Source organism: Bufo gargarizans, chromosome 10, assembly GCF_014858855.1.
Source record: "Bufo gargarizans isolate SCDJY-AF-19 chromosome 10, ASM1485885v1, whole genome shotgun sequence".
Taxonomy (NCBI): domain Eukaryota; kingdom Metazoa; phylum Chordata; class Amphibia; order Anura; family Bufonidae; genus Bufo; species Bufo gargarizans.
Genome location: NC_058089.1, coordinates 8,007,862 through 8,026,837, shown reverse-complemented (window position 1 = coordinate 8,026,837; position 18,976 = coordinate 8,007,862). Strand labels below are relative to the sequence as shown.

The 18,976-nt window shown below is 49.6% G+C and overlaps 1 protein-coding gene across 1 annotated transcript in view; it reads left to right on the top strand.

Annotated features, from left to right (window-relative positions):
• Window positions 1-678: 678 nt before the first annotated feature.
• The window catches only part of TTC17 (tetratricopeptide repeat domain 17), a 67,531-nt gene continuing 49,233 nt past the window's right edge, over window positions 679-18,976 (top strand). The window contains exons 1-6 of the mRNA XM_044269948.1: window positions 679-933; window positions 14,746-14,835; window positions 14,921-15,090; window positions 15,829-15,940; window positions 17,335-17,466; window positions 17,598-17,707. Coding sequence (XP_044125883.1) covers window positions 739-933; window positions 14,746-14,835; window positions 14,921-15,090; window positions 15,829-15,940; window positions 17,335-17,466; window positions 17,598-17,707 — 809 coding nt within the window. The 5' untranslated portion in view covers window positions 679-738. The remainder of the gene's footprint in view (window positions 934-14,745; window positions 14,836-14,920; window positions 15,091-15,828; window positions 15,941-17,334; window positions 17,467-17,597; window positions 17,708-18,976) is intronic.

Genomic DNA, 18,976 nt, shown 5'->3' with positions numbered 1-18,976 from the left:
TGAATGGGCTGGATGATGAGCATGCGTGTCTGGTTCTAGTGATCATACATCCTGTGGACAGGGGATGATTTGTCTTAATAGAAATACCCTTGAAAACACCTTTTTTTTTTCTCCCCCAAAAAATATCTTAAGGTTTTGGTATAGTATACATAGATCTTTCCATGAAAGAAAATACACATTTCTGCATTATCACGGACAGAATCCTCTAAAAACACACTTTTCATCCGCCTGGCGGAGCACGAATATGCATAAGAACAGTTTAACGGGGGCATATATAATAGCACATTCTGGTCCAATAGGGGGTCATTAGCATGGTGTGCCTAGAATGTATAGGCTCCTAGGAGAGTCTGTCTCCACCCCAACAATGGAATCTAGTGATGTGGAGTCGTGCATCACATGATCCCTCTCAGCCAATGAGCTGCTCAGAAAAGAATCGTGTCATTCCTTCCTGAAGGACAACGCATACAGTACATCACATGATGTTCTCCGGGGCTGCTGACTGGCTGAGTGGGGTCATGTGACCACGCACCCATGAAGTCGTCTATTTTCCTGCCGTTACCGTACAGGAGTTCTGTTTCGCCCGGGTCTAGATCTCCTGACAAGCGGGCGTTGACTCTGCTGGGACCTGTTGTACTACGCCGCCCGTCACCACCTCTATTTTAGAGCTTCCTGCGGACTTTGCCTCTACCAAGATGGCGGCTGAGGCGCTTCCTTTTCCGTTGAGTTGCGGCGGAAGTGATGTCAGCAGGAAAGATGGCGGAGAACAGATTCGGGCCGCAATGTCCCCCAGAGACTGGAGCGCAGGCGGGCGTAGTGCGGGTCCCTCAAGGCTGGGCCTGTCTGTTCGGGCTTTTCTCTCTGCTCTGGACAGTGGGGCCCTCGGGGGCCACAACACACTGGGTGGTGACTGAGGACGGCAAAATCCAGCAACAGGTAAGAGGGCATCTGACCTGGAGGGGTGACAGAGGCACAGGGGGGCGGAGGGAGAGGCACAGGGCGCTGACAGGGGGGCGGAGGGGGAGGCACAGGGCGCTGACAGGGGGGGGCGGAGGGGGAGGCACAGGGCGCTGACAGGGGGGGGAGGGGGAGGCACAAGGCGCTGACAGGGGGGGGCGGAGGGGGAGGCACAGGGCGCTGACAGGGGGGGAGGCACAGGGCGCTGACAGGGGGGGAGGCACAGGGCGCTGACAGGGGGGGGCGGAGGGGGAGGCACAGGGCGCTGACAGGGGGGGGGCGGAGGGGGAGGCACAGGGCGCTGACAGGGGGGGGGGCGGAGGGGGAGGCACAGGGCGCTGACAGGGGGGGGGCGGAGGGGGAGGCACAGGGCGCTGACAGGGGGGGGGCGGAGGGGGAGGCACAGGGCGCTGACAGGGGGGGGGGCGGAGGGGGAGGCACAGGGCGCTGACAGGGGGGGGGGCGGAGGGGGAGGCACAGGGCGCTGACAGGGGGGGGGCGGAGGGGGAGGCACAGGGCGCTGACAGGGGGGGCGGAGGGGGAGGCACAGGGCGCTGACAGGAGGGGGAGGCACAGGGCGCTGACAGGGGGGGGCGGAGGGGGAGGCACAGGGCGCTGACAGGGGGGGGGGGGCGGAGGGGGAGGCACAGGGCGCTGACAGGGGGGGGGGGCGGAGGGGGAGGCACAGGGCGCTGACAGGGGGGGGAGGCACAGGGCGCTGACAGGGGGGGGCGGAGGGGGAGGCACAGGGCGCTGACAGGGGGGGGGCGGAGGGGGAGGCACAGGGCGCTGACAGGGGGGGGGCGGAGGGGGAGGCACAGGGCGCTGACAGGGGGGGGGCGGAGGGGGAGGCATAGGGCGCTGACAGGGGGGGGGGCGGAGGGGGAGGCACAGGGCGCTGACAGGGGGGGGGGGCGGAGGGGGAGGCACAGGGCGCTGACAGGGGGGGGGGGCGGAGGGGGAGGCACAGGGCGCTGACAGGGGGGGGGCGGAGGGGGAGGCACAGGGCGCTGACAGGGGGGGGCGGAGGGGGAGGCACAGGGCGCTGACAGGGGGGGGCGGAGGGGGAGGCACAGGGCGCTGACAGGAGGGGGAGGCACAGGGCGCTGACAGGGGGGGGGCGGAGGGGGAGGCACAGGGCGCTGACAGGGGGGGGGCGGAGGGGGAGGCACAGGGCGCTGACAGGGGGGGGGCGGAGGGGGAGGCACAGGGCGCTGACAGGGGGGGGGCGGAGGGGGAGGCATAGGGCGCTGACAGGGGGGGGGGGCGGAGGGGGAGGCACAGGGCGCTGACAGGGGGGGGGGGCGGAGGGGGAGGCACAGGGCGCTGACGGGGGGGGGGCGGAGGGGGAGGCACAGGGCGCTGACAGGGGGGGGGCGGAGGGGGAGGCACAGGGCGCTGACAGGGGGGGGGCGGAGGGGGAGGCACAGGGCGCTGACAGGGGGGGCGGAGGGGGAGGCACAGGGCGCTGACAGGAGGGGGAGGCACAGGGCGCTGACAGGGGGGGGCGGAGGGGGAGGCACAGGGCGCTGACGGGGGGGGCGGAGGGGGAGGCACAGGGCGCTGACGGGGGGGGGGCGGAGGGGGAGGCACAGGGCGCTGGCAGGGGGGGGGCGGAGGGGGAGGCACAGGGCGCTGACGGGGGGGCGGCACAAGGCGCTGACGGGGGGCACAGGGCGCTGACGGGGGGGCACAGGGCGCTGACAGGGGAGGCGGAGGGGGAGGCACAGGGCGCTGACGGGGCGGGCGGCACAGGGCGCTGACGGGGGGCGGCACAGGGCGCTGACGGGGGGGCGGCACAGGGCGCTGACAGGGGGGGCGGAGGGGGAGGCACAGGGCGCTGACAGGGGGGGGGAGGAGGGGGAGGCACAGGGCGCTGACAGGGGGGGGGAGGAGGGGGAGGCACAGGGCGCTGACAGGGGGGGGGCGGAGGGGGAGGCACAGGGCGCTGACAGGGGGGGGGCGGAGGGGGAGGCACAGGGTGCTGACAGGGGGGGGGGGCGGAGGGGGAGGCACAGGGTGCTGACAGGGGGGGGGCGGAGGGGGAGGCACAGGGTGCTGACAGGGGGGGGGCGGAGGGGGAGGCACAGGGCGCTGACGGGGGTGCGGAGGGGGAGGCACAGGGCACTGACGGGGGGGCGGCACAGGGCGCTGACGGGGGGGCACAGGGCGCTGACGGGGGGGCGGAGGGGGAGGCACAGGGCGCTGACGGGGCTGGCGGCACAGGGCGCTGACGGGGGGGCACAGGGCGCTGACGGGGGGGCACAGGGCGCTGACGGGGGGGCACAGGGCGCTGACGGGGGGGCACAGGGGGAGGCACAGGGCGCTGACGGGGGGGCGGAGGGGGAGGCACAGGGCGCTGGCGGGGGGGCGGCACAAGGCGCTGACAGGGGGGGCACAGGGCGCTGACAGGGGGGCGGAGGGGGAGGCACAGGGCGCTGACGGGGGGGGCGGAGGGGGAGGCACAGGGCGCTGACGGGGGGGGGGCGGAGGGGGAGGCACAGGGCGCTGACGGGGGGGCAGAGGGGGAGGCACAGGGCGCTGACGGGGGGGGGGGGCGGCACAAGGCGCTGACGGGGGGGGGGCGGCACAAGGCGCTGACGGGGGGGGCGGCACAGGGCGCTGATGGGGGGGGGGCACAGGGCGCTGACAGGGGGGGCAGCACAGGGCGCTGACAGGGGGGGGCAGCACAGGGCGCTGACAGGGGGGGGCAGCACAGGGCGCTGACAGGGGGGGGCGGCACAGGGCGCTGACAGGGGGGGGGGCGGCACAGGGCGCTGACAGGGGGGGGGGGGGCGGCACAGGGCGCTGACAGGGGGGGGGGGCGGCACAGGGCGCTGACAGGGGGGGGGCGGCACAGGGCGCTGACAGGGGGGGCGGCACAGGGCGCTGACAGGAAGGTGACGGTATTGTGTATTAATTTATTATGCTTTGGAAGATCTCTGCTTGCAGTAAGTGAATTATAACTGGAATTCTTTAGTTGCAGAGGATGATGTTACACAGGTGTGCGGCATTCTCATTACTGCACCTGCCACTGACCATGAGGAGGGCAGATGATTATGTCCCCTTAGGTTAGGGTACCCTCACTTGGGTGCTGGTCTACAGAACAGAAAATCCGCACAGATTTCATTTTTTTTCCCCCTGCAATTCTGGACCCCAAACTGCATGTTTTACTTGTGGTTTTTGATGCGGTTTTGCCAACAGACCTCACCCCTTGAATTGAAAAGGGTGAGATCTGCACTAGAGATCCGCTCAAACGGTTGGCTTGGTGCGGACTTCAAAATTGAAATTCCTACAGGTACAGGACCGAGGTTTTGGTCCGCATCCTATGCACCTTTTTTGCAGATTGGATGCAAACCTATTCATATCAGTTCCACGGCCGCGCAAAAAAAAAAAAAATTGAACCAGTCCTATCCTCGTCCATTTTGTGGACAAGAATAGGCAGTTCTAACAGAGGGCAGGACGTGGTGATCCACAAAATACGGAAGTCATAGGGGGGTATCCATGTTTTGTGGACCACAAAAACGGTCTGTTTTTTACTTTCTGGTTGTATTTTTTTTATTTATTTTTTTCTTCATGGAGATGGCCATCTTACCTGAAGTGCCATTGACTGCATTTAGGGAGCCCACAGTGAACTTAACATATTCATAGCCTTCAATGGGAGAGCATGTTGTGGGCATGCTCTGTGACTTGTGGAAAGGTCATTGTGCAGGGAGGTGGAGGAGATGAGTTGTGATGTCACTTAGGCCTCATGCACACGACCGTTGTTGTGTTCCGTTCCGCAAAATGGGGTTCTGTGATCCGTTTCCGTGTGTCTTTCTTTATTTTTGGAGGATCACCAGACATGAAGGAAAGTAAAAAAAAAAATCTAAGTCAAGTTTGCCATGCAAATGATAGGAAAAAAACGGACGCAGATGACAATCTTGTGTGCCTCCGCGTTTTTCAAGGTCCCATTGACTTGAATGGGTCCGCAAACCGTTTTCCGTGAAAAAAAACAGGACAGGTTATATTTTTTTTTTACGGATTGGAACCACGGATCACGGACCCGGATGGCAAACAGTGCATTATCCGAGTTTTCAACGGACCCATTAAAAGTCAATGGGTCCACAGAAAATCACGAAAAACGGAACAACGGACACGGAATAAAACAACAGTCGTGTGCACGAGGCCTTACTGTGAATGGTGGATCCTGTGTAATCTATAGGTGGGCATTGTAAGCCTGTGAGGCTCGGTGTGAAAACTGCAAAGTCTCTATTAGGTATAGATAGTCACATGGAAAATGAAACAGAATGTCACCAAAAACTCTTAAAAAATGTTGACTTCTATTAAAGGGGTTGTGTCATCTCAGACGTTGGCGTATCGCTATGATATGCCACCAATGTCTAAGATGATGCAATCCCTTCAAAGGGGCTTTCCGGAATTTATAAAAATGAGCAGGGAGTGGGAAGAAAAAGTTCCGCCGTCAGCCCCCGCTGCTCTCTGCCTCCAGTGTTTTTATTGCTTCTTTGCTAATTTTTTGTAAATCACAGAAAACTTATTTATCTTTACCCAGAAAAGTTACTAGTTGTAATATATATGTACCTGGTTCCTTGGGTTTGATTGTGCTGCACTACAGCTGCCAAAAATAGTATTGTAAAGGAAGGAAGCCAAGACCTAGTTAGGCCAGAGTCGCACACAGATTTATGTGCCAGTTTATTTGTGCATTTTTTTTTTTTTTTTTTCATCAGACAGAAGTAGATGTAGCAGGGAGAAAAGTGTACGTCCTTCCTTTAGGCTATTTTCAAACTCGTGTTTGGTGCGGATCCGTCTTGTATCTGCACAGACGGATCAGCACCGATAATGCAAACGCTTGTATCCGTTCATAACGGATCCGTTTGCATTATTCATAAAAAATAAAAAAAAGTCTAAGTCAAAATGGATTTGTCTTGACTTGCATTGAAAGTCAATGGGGGCGGATCCGTTTTTAATTGCACCATTGTAAGTCAGGACAGATCAGTTTGGCTTCGCGTCGGCAGACGGTCATTAAAACGCTGCAAGCTGCATTTTAGCGACTGTCTAAAAAACACAACGGAGACCAAACGCAGCCAAATTGATGCATTCTGAACAGATCCTTATCCATTCAGAATGCATTGGGGCTGAACTGATCCGTTTTGGGCCGCTTGTGAGAGCCCTGAAACGGATCTCGCAAGCGGACCCAGAAACGCCAGTGTGAAAGTAGCCTTATTTGACTTCTAGCTTTGGCTCCAAACAACTGAATACAAAAATAGAACAATAGATAATTAATAATGTCGTCACCATGGGTTACTGAAGCTGAAAAGAGTGAATGCTGATACTTATTAAGATGTAACTTTTAATCAGTCCAATTAATAATAGTCCCTTAGGCCTCATGCACACGACCGTTCCGTTTTTTGCGGTCTGCAATTTGCCAAACGGGCGGCCCAGAAAGCGGACAAGGATAGGACAGGCTATATTTTTTTTTTTTGCGGGGCCACGGAACGGAGCAAAGGATGCGGACAGCACACGGAGTGCTGTCCGCATCTTTTGCAGCCCCATTGAAGTGAATGGGTCCGCACCTGAGCCGCCAGAACTGTGGCTCGGATGCGGACCCGAACTACGGTCGTGTGCATAAGGCCTTAAAGGGACACTGACAGGCCCTATAAACATATTTAGATATTCATATGCTGTCATAGGTCTTGAAATGTGTATGCCAATCATATAAGTGTACCCCCTGTCCGCATTTCAAACACTGTAAAATCAACTTTAGATTCATATGTGAATCACTTGCCTTTGTGCCCACGGGGCGGTCTTTCTCCTGCATTTGTGCCCAGCCGCGCCCCAACTGACGTTTCCTAGCGCCACCCAGCTCATTATTATTCCCTGCGCTGGGCGGCTTTTCCAGTCCCCGATGCTGCGAGATCCCGCGCATGCCGAATAGAAACGTATGGGCATCGGCCTCACTTGGAGCTTCTGCTCGTGCGCCGGATACCTTACCCGGCACCCTCACTCGCCGGAATCATAGTGCGCCTGCGTCCCATAGCCTTCAATGCGGCGGCTTCAGCGTCTCCTGCGCAGTAAATAATAAGGAGCTGGGCGGTGCGAGGAAACGGCAGTTGGGGCGCGGCTGGGCACAAATGCAGGAGGAAGACCGCCCCTTGGGCAAGTGATTCACATAGGAATATAAAGTTGATTTTACAGTGTTTGAAATGCGGACTTATATGATTGGCATACACATTATAAGACCTATGACAGCATATGAATATCTAAATATAGGGCCTGTCAGTGTCCCTTTAAAGGGAGTCTTTCACCTAATCTGAGCGTTTTAGACCGCTCAGATCAGGTTATAGACTCTTTAACCCTCATTACGATCATACCTGTCTCTTATCTGTCCATCGCCCAGATAATGAAAATAATACTTTTTAAACGTATGCAAATTACCTTCTGAAGGTGCCCAGGGGCGGCGTTACTGGGCGATGTGCCCAGAAAAACACACCTCCAGCCGGCGGACGTCACGAGCGGCACCAGAGGACGGCGGGCTGGGAACTGGCCCGCACCTGCGCACTGCTCTGCCCATTATGGGCAGATGAACAGCTTTTCATATTGCGCATGCGCCGGCCAACTAAAGACAGCCGGCCGGCGCATGCGCAATATGAAAAGCTGTTCATCTGCCCATAATGGGCAGAGCAGTGCGCAGGTGCGGGCCAGTTCCCAGCCCGCCGTCCTCTGGTGACGTCCGCCGGCTGGAGGTGTGTTTTTCTGGGCACATCGCCCAGTAACGCCGCCCCTGGGCACCTTCAGAAGGTAATTTGCATACGTTTAAAAAGTATTATTTTCATTATCTGGGCGAGGGACAGATAAGAGACAGGTATGATCGTAATGAGGGTTAAAGAGTCTATAACCTGATCTGAGCGGTCTAAAACGCTCAGATTAGGTGAAAGACTCCCTTTGAGGTGTAACGAGACAAAAACAATGTTTGGCTGCTCAGAGTACTCAATAAACCTCTAGCATAAAGGTGCACGGTGGCACCAAAAGAATAATAACCGATAGTCCTACCAGATAATATGGTTCATCCGGTCATCGTAGAATCACAGCTGTAGTTATGATCCTAAAAGAGAAAGCAAGTACCAGACAGATACAAACAGAGGGGCGCTAGATCCCTAGACAGCCCTAGGGTACGGGTGCTGTACTGGCCCTAATGACCTAGCCACAGAGCACCTGTCCTCAGAAGAACGACCCGTCCGGAACCTTGCCCTCAAGCTACTTGGCCCTATAGTGCCCTAGTGCAGCTAGTCCCTACATGCATGTTTGGATTTAACTCTCATCAGGGGAAACGTGTACTGGACAGGTAAAAAACTAAATCCAGAAGGGCAGAAAGGTTAGATAAATGTACAAATAGATTATAGTACACTACATACAGTCAGGTCCATAAATACTGGGACATCGACACAATTCTAACATGTTTGGCTCTATACACCACCACAATGGATTTGAAATGAAACAAACAAGATGTACTTTACCTGCCGACTGTCAGCTTTACCTGCCGACTGTCAGCTTTACCTGCCGACTGTCAGCTTTACCTGCCGACTGTCAGCTTTACCTGCCGACTGTCAGCTTTACCTGCCGACTGTCAGCTTTACCTGCCGACTGTCAGCTTTACCTGCCGACTGTCAGCTTTACCTGCCGACTGTCAGCTTTACCTGCCGACTGTCAGCTTTACCTGCCGACTGTCAGCTTTACCTGCCGACTGTCAGCTTTACCTGCCGACTGTCAGCTTTACCTGCCGACTGTCAGCTTTACCTGCCGACTGTCAGCTTTACCTGCCGACTGTCAGCTTTACCTGCCGACTGTCAGCTTTACCTGCCGACTGTCAGCTTTACCTGCCGACTGTCAGCTTTACCTGCCGACTGTCAGCTTTACCTGCCGACTGTCAGCTTTACCTGCCGACTGTCAGCTGTAATCTGAGGGAATTTACATCCAAATCAGGTGAACGGTGCAGGAATTACAGCAGTTTGCATATGTGCCTCCCACTTGTTAAGGGACCAAAAGAAATGGGACAATTGGCTTCTCAGCTGTTCCATGGCCGGTGTGCGTTATTCCCTCATTATCCCAATTACACTGAGCAGATAAAAGGTCCAGAGGTCATTTCATTTGGAATCTGTTGCTGTCAACTCTCAAGATGAGATCCAAAGAGCGGTCACTATCAGTGAAGCCATCGTTAGGCTGAAAAAAACACAGCAAACCCATCAGAGAGATAGCAAAAACATTAGGTGCGGCCAAAACAACTGTTTGGAACATTCTTAAAAAGAAGGAACGCACCGGTGAGCTCAGCAACACCAAAAGACCACGGAAAACAACTGTGGTGGATGACCGAAGAATTCTTTCCCTGGTGAAGAAAACACCCTTCACAACAGTTGGCCGGATCAAGAACACTCTCCAGGAGGTAGGTGTATGTGTGTCAAAGTCAACAATCAGGAGAATACTTCACCAGAGTGAATACAGAGGGTTCACCACAAGATGGAAACCATTGGTGAGCCTCAAAAACAGGAAGGCCAGATTAGAGTTTGCCAAACAACATCTAAAAAGCCTTCACAGTTCTGGAACTTCATCCTATGGACAGATGAGACCAAGATCAACTTGTACCAGAGTGATGGTAAGAGAAGAGTATGGAGAAGGAAAGGAGCTGCTCATGGTCCTAAGCATACCACCTCATCAGTGAAGCATGGTGGTGGTAGTGTCATGGCGTGGGCATGTATGGCTGCCAATGGAACTGCTTCTCTGGTATTTATTGATGATGTGACTGCTGACAAAAGCAGCAGGATGAATTCTGAAGTGTTTCGGGCAAAATTATCTGCTCATATTCAGCCAAATGCTTCAGAACTCATTGGACGGAGCTTCACAGTGCAGATGGACAATGACCCAAAGCATACTGCAAAAGCAACCAAAGAGTTTTATAAGGGAAAGAAGTGGACTGTTCTGCAATGGCCAAGTCAATCCCCGGACCTGAATCCGATTGAGCATTTCACTTGCTGAAGACAAAACTGAAGGGAAAATGCCCCAAGAACAAGCAGGAACTGAAGACAGTTGCAGTAGAGGCCGGGCAGAGCATCACCAGAGATGAGACCAGCGTCTGGGGATGTCTATGCGTCCCGGACTTCAGGCTGTAATTGACTGCAAAGGATTTGCAACCAAGTATTAAAGGGAACCTGTCACCAGGATTTTTTGCATAGAGCTGGGGACATGGGCTGCTAGATGGCCGCTAGCACATCTGCAGTACCCAGTCCCCATAGCTCTCTGCGCTTTTATTGTGTTAAAAAAACGTTTTGATCGATATGCAAATGAACCTGATGTGTGTCCTGTATCCGGAGATGAGTCCAGCGGAAAGGAGCCCAGCACCGCCCCGCGTCCTCCGAATCTCCTCCTTGCTGGCTGACGTCACAGAGCTGGAGCGCCGAAATCTCGCGATGCGCGAGCTAGCGCATGCGCAGTGTCGGCATCATGTTGATTCCCTGTGCTGGCATCAGCACAGGGAACGAACTATGCATGCGCTAGCTCGCGCATCGTGAGATTTCGGCGCTCCAGCTCTGTGACGTCAGCCAGCAAGGAGGAGATTCGGAGGACGCGGGGCGGTGCTGACGTTTTTTTAACACAATAAAAGCACACAGAGCTTTGGGACCTGGGTATTGCGGATGTGCTAGCGGCCATCTAGCAGCCCATGTCCCCAGCTCTATGCGCAAAATCATGGTGACAGGTTCCTTTTTAAAAGTGAAAGTTTGATTTATGATGATTATTCTGTCCCATTACTTTTGGTTGTAATTCCTGCACCGTTCACCTGATTTGGATGTAAATACCCTCAAATTAAAGCTGACAGTCTGCAGGTAAAGCACATCTTGTTTGTTTCATTTTAAATCCATTGTGGTGGTGTATAGAGCCCAAAATGTTAGCATTGTGTTGATGTCCCAATATCTATGGACCTGACTGTACATAGGTGCCAGAAGGATAATTCCGGTTGTTTGAATAGATGTGGTAGCTCAAAGTTTAAGCTCCACTCCCATATGCAGGGCCTGTGTAAGTACCTTGGATATGAGACACTTGCCAGAAGATGGGGGAACCTTGTGATAAATAAGGATACCGCCAGTCCTGTGGGCCGCTGCGACTGTTGAGGCAGTAAGATCACGACAGGTTACAGACTATCGGTTATTATTCTTTTGGTGCCGCCGTGCACCTTTTATGCTAGAGGTTTATTGAGTACTCTGAGCAGCCAAACATTGTTTTTGTCTTGATACACCTTAAGGGACTATTTATTAATTGAACCTATTTTAAAAGTTACATCTAAGGCTACTTTCACACTAGCGTTCTGAACGGATCCGATCATATTAATGCAGATGGAGGCTCCGTTCAGAACGGATCCGTCTGCATTATATTGGCAAAAAAAAGCTAAGTGTGAAATTAGCCTGAGCGGATCCGTCCAGACTTTTACATTGAAAGTCAATGGGGGACGGATCCGCTTGAAGATTGAGCCATATTGTGGCATCTTCAAACGGATCCGTCCCCATTGACTTACATTGTAAGTCTGGACGGATCCGCACGCCTCCGCACGGCCAGGCGGACACCCGAACGCTGCAAGCAGCCTTCAGGTGTCCGCCTGCTGAGCGGAGGCTGAATGCCGCCAGACTGATGCAGTCTGAGCGGATCCGCATCCATTCAGACTGCATCAGGGCTGGACGGAAGCGTTCGGGTCCGCTCGTGAGCCCCTTCAAACGGAGCTCACAAGCGGACAGACGAACGCTAGTGTGAAAGTAGCCTTAATGAGCATCACTATTCACTCTTTTCAAAACAACTGAACCAATGTTTTGCCTCCTATGTACAGGAATATAACTACTATAATACTGCTCCTATGTACAGGAATATCACTACTATAATACTGCTCCTATGTACAGGAATATAACTACTATAATACTGCTCCTATGTGCAAGAATATAACTACTATAATACTGCTCCTATGTACAGGAATATAACTACTATAATACTGCTCCTATGTGCAAGAATATAACTACTATAATACTGCTCCTATGTACAGGAATATAACTACTATAATACTGCTCCTGTGTACAAGAATATAACTACTATAATACTGCCCCCTATGTACAAGAATATAACTACTATAATACCGCCTCCTATGTACAAGAATATAACTACTATAATACTGCTCCTATGTACAAGAATATAACTACTATAATACTGCTCCTATGTACAAGAATATAACTACTATAATACTGCTCCTATGTACACGAATATAACTACTATAATACTGCCTCCTATATACAAGAATATAACTACTATAATACTGGCTCCTATGTACAAGAATATAACTACTATAATACTGCCTCCTATGTACAAGAATATAACTACTATATACTGCTCCTATGTACAGGAATATAACTACTATAATACTGCTCCTATGTACAGGAATATCACTACTATAATACTGCTCCTATGTACAGGAATATAACTACTATAATACTGCTCCTATGTACAGAATATAACTACTATAATACTGCTCCTATGTACAAGAATATAACTACTATAATACTGCTCCTATGTACAGAATATAACTACTATAATACTGCTCCTATGTACAAGAATATAACTACTATAATACTGCTCCTATGTACAGAATATACTACTATATACTTCCTATGTACAGAATATACTACTATAATACTCCTATGTACAGAATATCACTATAATACTGCTCCTATGTAAGAATATAACTACTATAATACTGCTCCTATGTACAAGAATATAACTACTATAATACTGCTCCTATGTACAAATATAACTACTATAATACTGCTCCTATGTACAAGAATATAACTACTATAATACTGCTCCTATGTACAAGAATATAACTACTATAATACTGCTCCTATGTACAAGAATATAACTACTATAATACTGCTCCTATGTACAAGAATATAACTACTATAATACTGCTCCTATGTACCAGAATATAACTACTATAATACTGCTCCTATGTACAAGGAATATAACTACTATAATACTGCCTCCTATGTACAAGAATATAACTACTATAATACTGCTCCTATGTACAGAATATAACTACTATAATACTGCTCCTATGTACAAGGAATATAACTACTATAATACTGCTCCTATGTGACAAGAATATAACTACTATAATACTGCTCCTATGTACAGGAATATAACTACTATAATACTGCTCCTATGTACAGGAATATAACTACTATAATACTGCTCCTATGTGCAAGAATATAACTACTATAACTGCTCCTATGTACAAGGAATAATAATAATAGCTCCTATGTACAGAATATAACTACTATAATACTGCCTCCTATGTAAGGAATATAACTACTATAATACTGCTCCTATGTACAAGGAATATAACTACTATAATACTGCTCCTATGTACAAGAATATAACTACTATAATACTGCCTCCTATGTACAAGAATATAACTACTATAATACCTGCCTCCTATGTACAAGAATATAACTACTATAATACTGCCTCCTATATACAAGAATATAACTACTATAATACTGCTCCTATGTACAAGAATATAACTACTATAATACTGCCTCCTATGTACAAGAATATAACTACTATAATACTGCTCCTATGTACAAGAATATAACTACTATATACTGCTCCTATGTACAAGATATAACTACTATAATACTGCTCCTATGTACAAGAATATAACTACTATAATATGCCTCCTATGTACAAGAATATAACTACTATAATACTGCCTCCTATGTACAAGAATATAACTACTATAATACTGCCTCCTGTGTACAGGAATATAACTACTATAATACTGCCTCCTGTGTACAGGAATATAACTACTATAATACTGCCTCCTGTGTACAAGAATATAACTACTATAATACTGCCTCCTGTGTACAAGAATATAACTACTATAATACTGCCTCCTATGTACAGGAATATAACTACTATAATACTGCCTCCTATGTACAGGAATATAACTACTATAATACTGCCTCCTATGTACAGGAATATAACTACTATAATACTGCCTCCTATGTACAGGAATATAACTACTATAATACTGCCTCCTATGTACAGGAATATAACTACTATAATACTGCTTCTATGTACAAGAATATAACTACTATAATACTGCCTCCTATGTACAAGAATATAACTACTATAATACTGCTTCTATGTACAAGAATATAACTACTATAATACTGCTTCTATGTACAAGAATATAACTACTATAATACTGCCTCCTATGTCCAGGAATATCACTACTATAATACTGCCTCCTATGTACAGGAATATAACTACTATAATACTGCTCCTATGGTTTTAAAGGTTATTCTCGGGATGGCCATCTATATCTAATCAGGAGGACTCTTTCACCCCTCTCTCCTGCTGTATTACAGAAACTACACCGTTCCCTCCATTTCTGTACTGGTAACTGTAGCTGCTCCCACTGAACTCTCCACTACAGCAATGGACGCAGTTGTGTATTCCTGTCTCCGGAGTTACTCTGCCGCTGCTGACCGGTGGAGGTGTGCGGTGTCTTTTTCCTGCCAGTCAGATATTGATGGGCAGTTTTCATTTTTTTTCCAGACAATGTAGAAATGTGCCTTATGATCAGGTGGTCTGGTTTCTTCTGCTCTCCGTTACCCCTTGTACATGGGAAGTTATACCCACATCACTGGATGCATCGCTTTTCTTCTCCTCCTGCATCGGTTTTATATTGATCATGTCTTGCAGGTGGATTCGCCCATGAACTTGAAGCACCCTCACGACTTAGTGATCCTCATGAGACAGGAGACCACCGTTGGCTACCTGAAGGATTTGGAGGTGACTCTTCTCTCCGCTGTCTTTTGTCTCTCCGGACTTTGCCTTTTTTTCTTGCTTCTCATCTGTCCGTGTCTCATCTTTGCAGAAACACCTTGTAGCTCAGAAAATTCACATTGAGGAGAATGAAGATCGGGACACGGGGCTGGAACAGAGACACTACAAAGATGATCCCGACTGTGTCCTGGCCAAAGTGCCCCTGGGTGACATGGACTTGTATGATGGGACGTACATGCCACTGGAGGACAAGAATATTAGGTACAGTGTCTATCCCTGCTGCTCCATTTGCTTCGTAATGTCGAGGTGGGGTGCAGTCTTACGGCACCCCCCTTTTTCTCAGGTTCCTTTGTGGGATTCTGAGAAGGAAGGGGGTGCAGTGCTGGTTTTTACGGTTTTTACTACGTCTCCCTGCGCAGTGGTGCCCCTGGTCACTTGGCCACAAAAATAGGACCACAGTGAATGCGCAGCCAGGGCCAATGGTTTAATCAGTGAAGATGAGCATCGCTTCTTTATTTTAAATCCACTGTCAGCCATATATAAAGAAAGTGTAATACTGCTGGACATCTCCCTTTTTTTTTTTTTTTTTTGAGTCTAGAAATTGATTACCTTTTCTCAGGACAGGTCCTCAATATCAGATCGGTGGGGGTCGTGTACCTGGTACCTTCACCGATCAGCAGCCTCTGTGGACAGAGCCGGAAGCAGAAAGCTCCATCCACTGACCGATGCTGCATGAGAGCTGCAGTACCGCAACACGGCCACTGCACCATGGATGACGTTTTCAGCTTCCTGTTCCGTCCACTCCATGGTCAGGTGACCACCGTTCTCAGACTGCGTTGGGGCCCTCATCTCTTAGCTATCTATGGCCTGTCCTTTTGGCTATGCCATACATGATAGAAATTGTCTAGGAAATGTGGAATTACATTTATCTCGGTTTTTAACAAAATGTCATTTTTAGGGATTTCTAAAAAAATGTTTCCATCACTTCATGTTTTGCAGCCCAGAAGATTACGTGGATTTACATAGCCCCATACCTCCAGACCTGAATCAGCCCGACTGCACCAGCATCATAGAGCTTCCTTTCAGCATTCATGCTTTTCAGCACCTTCGGGTATGAACTTTAACCTTTTGACATTAGGTTAGCGAGGTGTTGGAAATGAGGAAATGGTGCTCATACATAAACAGGAGCAGAGGCCCCTCATCGGGGCTGAAGCTGCCTCTAGTCCTGTAGATATAGGTTATTGTCAGAGGGGGTTTCCCATTTCATATGCTGGTTTTTTTTATTTTTATTTTTTTATGTGTAATGAAAAGTTGTGCAACTTTCTAATTTAAAAAATGGGTATCTCAGTTTTTATTCAGGATCTCTGCTTGCTGTCATATAAATGAAATTCTGTTCTGATAATATGCAGTCCTGTCCATTGCAGTTGTATGGCTGATTTAAAGGGATTAGGATTAGAAAAAAATAATATTTTTTTTTAATATATATATATACACTTGCTGAAGTTTTATAGAGTTGAGCTATGGACAGGTGTGGCACTATTTTGGGTGGGGAAAAAAGAAGCAGCCATGTTTTTCTAATTCTGGACAGTCCCATTAAGTGAACGTCCACCCATTTTTCTATGTAACCTGAATAGGTCCAAATCTCTGTCCTGAATAATTTTATTACAAACACACACGTATATTTATATATTATATTTGTATAACATTTAGAGGTCATGGCCCCAAATCCCCTTCATAGATAAGGAGTCAAATATTGAAATTCCCTCTGCCTGCAGCCACCACTAGGGGGAGTTTTCTGCATACTGTTTATACATTGTAGACTATGCAGTAAGCGCCCTCTAGTGGCTGCTGCTGTCGGAGAGAATTTATTATTAGACTCTGTCTATGCAGAGAATTTGGAGCCTTGTATCAGAGAGAGGCTGGGTTCACACGGGCGTGACGGATTGGCTCAGGTTCAGTGAAACTCGCACTATTTTGCAAGCAAGTTCAGTCCATTTTGTCTGCGATTGCGTTAAGTTGTTCAGTTTTTTCCGCGCGGGTGCAATGCGTTTTGATGCGTTTTTCACGCACGTGATAAAAAAACTGAAGGTTTACAAACAACATCTCTTAGCAACCATCAGTGAAAAACGCATCGCACCCGCACTTGCTTGCAGATGCAATGCGTTATTTACGCCCCATTCACTTCTATGGAGCCAGGGCTGCGGGAAAAAACGCAGAATATAGAACATGCAGCGATTTTCAAGCATTGCAGAAGTGATGCGTGAAAAAAAAAACGCTCATGTGCACAGCCCCATTGAAATGAATGGTGCCGGATTCAGTGCGGGTGCAATGCGTTCACCTCCCGCATTGCACCTGCGCGGAAATCTCGCCCGTGTGAACTCAGCCAAAAGAAGCACCAGTAGCTCTAAAATATATATTAAGACCTGGAGCTTTTCAGCTCTTTTGTCTTCAGTGGAGATGACCTTTTTTTTTATTGTTGACACCCCCTTTAATGTCTTTCTGTAGGGAATTCAGGAAAGGAAGAACCTTTCCGCTCCGCTGCTACCTAAAGAAGATCCTATATACAGCTCACTGTCCCACAAGATGGGGAAGAACGTGGACGCCATCGGTCATACAATACACGAGGCCCTTGTGAAGGTATTCACCAGCTGCAGTGGAATTCCTATTTTTGCCAATATAAAGATAAATATGAAAGAAACGCTGACGTATGTGTACCGAAACCTAAAGAAACGGTCGGAGAATTCACTCCTTTACGCTCTGCCTTTCAGAATACAACTTCCTGGGTCTTGTATAACATGGCGTCATTGTATTGGAGAATAAAGAATGAGCCTTTCCACGTGGTCGAATGCGCCATGAGGGCGTTGCACTTTTCTTCAAGGTAATGCACGTTTTATGCCGGTTGATATTGAAGCACTGGGAGCAGCGTTCACGCATTATGTGCGTGCTTCATAAGCATTATAGCAAAGATGGCGCTGGTGCTGACGTGCATCGGGTAGAATCATCGTCTCTGCCACGTACAAGTGTTTTACATCTGCATGACAAAGGATGAAAGAGCCATGTTATTGGAACAGTCTGCAGACACAGCTCAATGCTATGTATTGGTTGACTTGCGTTTTACGTGGGCTCGTTTAAACGTGCTCTTTGCCGATGATTCCTTTTGCTCAGGATTTATGATGGGCTTGACTAGACATGAATATCAAAGGAGTATTCCCATCTTGTAAAGTGATGGCATATCACTAAGAAGTGCCGTCACTTTATGACAGGTCGGGGTGCAACCTCTGGGACCCCCACTGAATCTAAGGATGAATGGGCTGCAAAAGTGGCCCCTTTTCAGTGCTTCTTGCATAGCGGAACCCCGGCCACGGGTTCTTCAGGGAACTGAGGCATCGCTCAATTCATGTGACTAGGGGCGGCTGCAGCTGACTGGCCGAGAGTGGTACTGTGCTTGTAAAAACGGTGAAGAACGCTGCAACCTTTACATCCTCGTGAGTGGTGAGGGTCCAGAGGTCACCCACTGATCATAAGGAATACACTATCGCTTTATAAGATGGAAATGTCATTTTTAATTGAGCTTTGAGAGGAAGAAAGGACCATCAGGGAGTCCTGGGCACATACAGTAAGTTGAGGTGGCGTGGACTTGCACATGCACTTCCTACTTGCTGTTGGTGCACTCATTAAACCATCCAAAAATTAAGTGTCACCATATCAGTGCAAGTCCCCAGTAATATTTGTGTCTAGCTGCATGTCCTGTTGCCTAGGTATCCCCAGAACCATCCATACCAGTCCTGAGCAATTGTCTACTTTGAATACCCTTAACACCACCCCTAACTTTTAGCAGGTGGACTGGGAAATCCAAAGCTGTGTCACTACAGATTTGTCCCCAGGGTGGGGTTTAGCTTATGCACCCAGTGGTGGTGTCCCGCTATAGCAAGGGGATTGTGGCTTAACACTCTGAGACCTGCACCTATTTCCAGAAAGGGCCCCTGGAAGTGAAGGAGAGCGCTTGGTGTGCTCTCCATTCATTTCTATGGGAGTTTCTGAACAGCCCAGTGAGTGCACTTGGCTATTTTTCGGCAATCCCATATAAAATGAATGGAGGACGGCCACTCGCGTGGCTGCTCTCCGCTCACTTCGGGGGGGGTCTTGT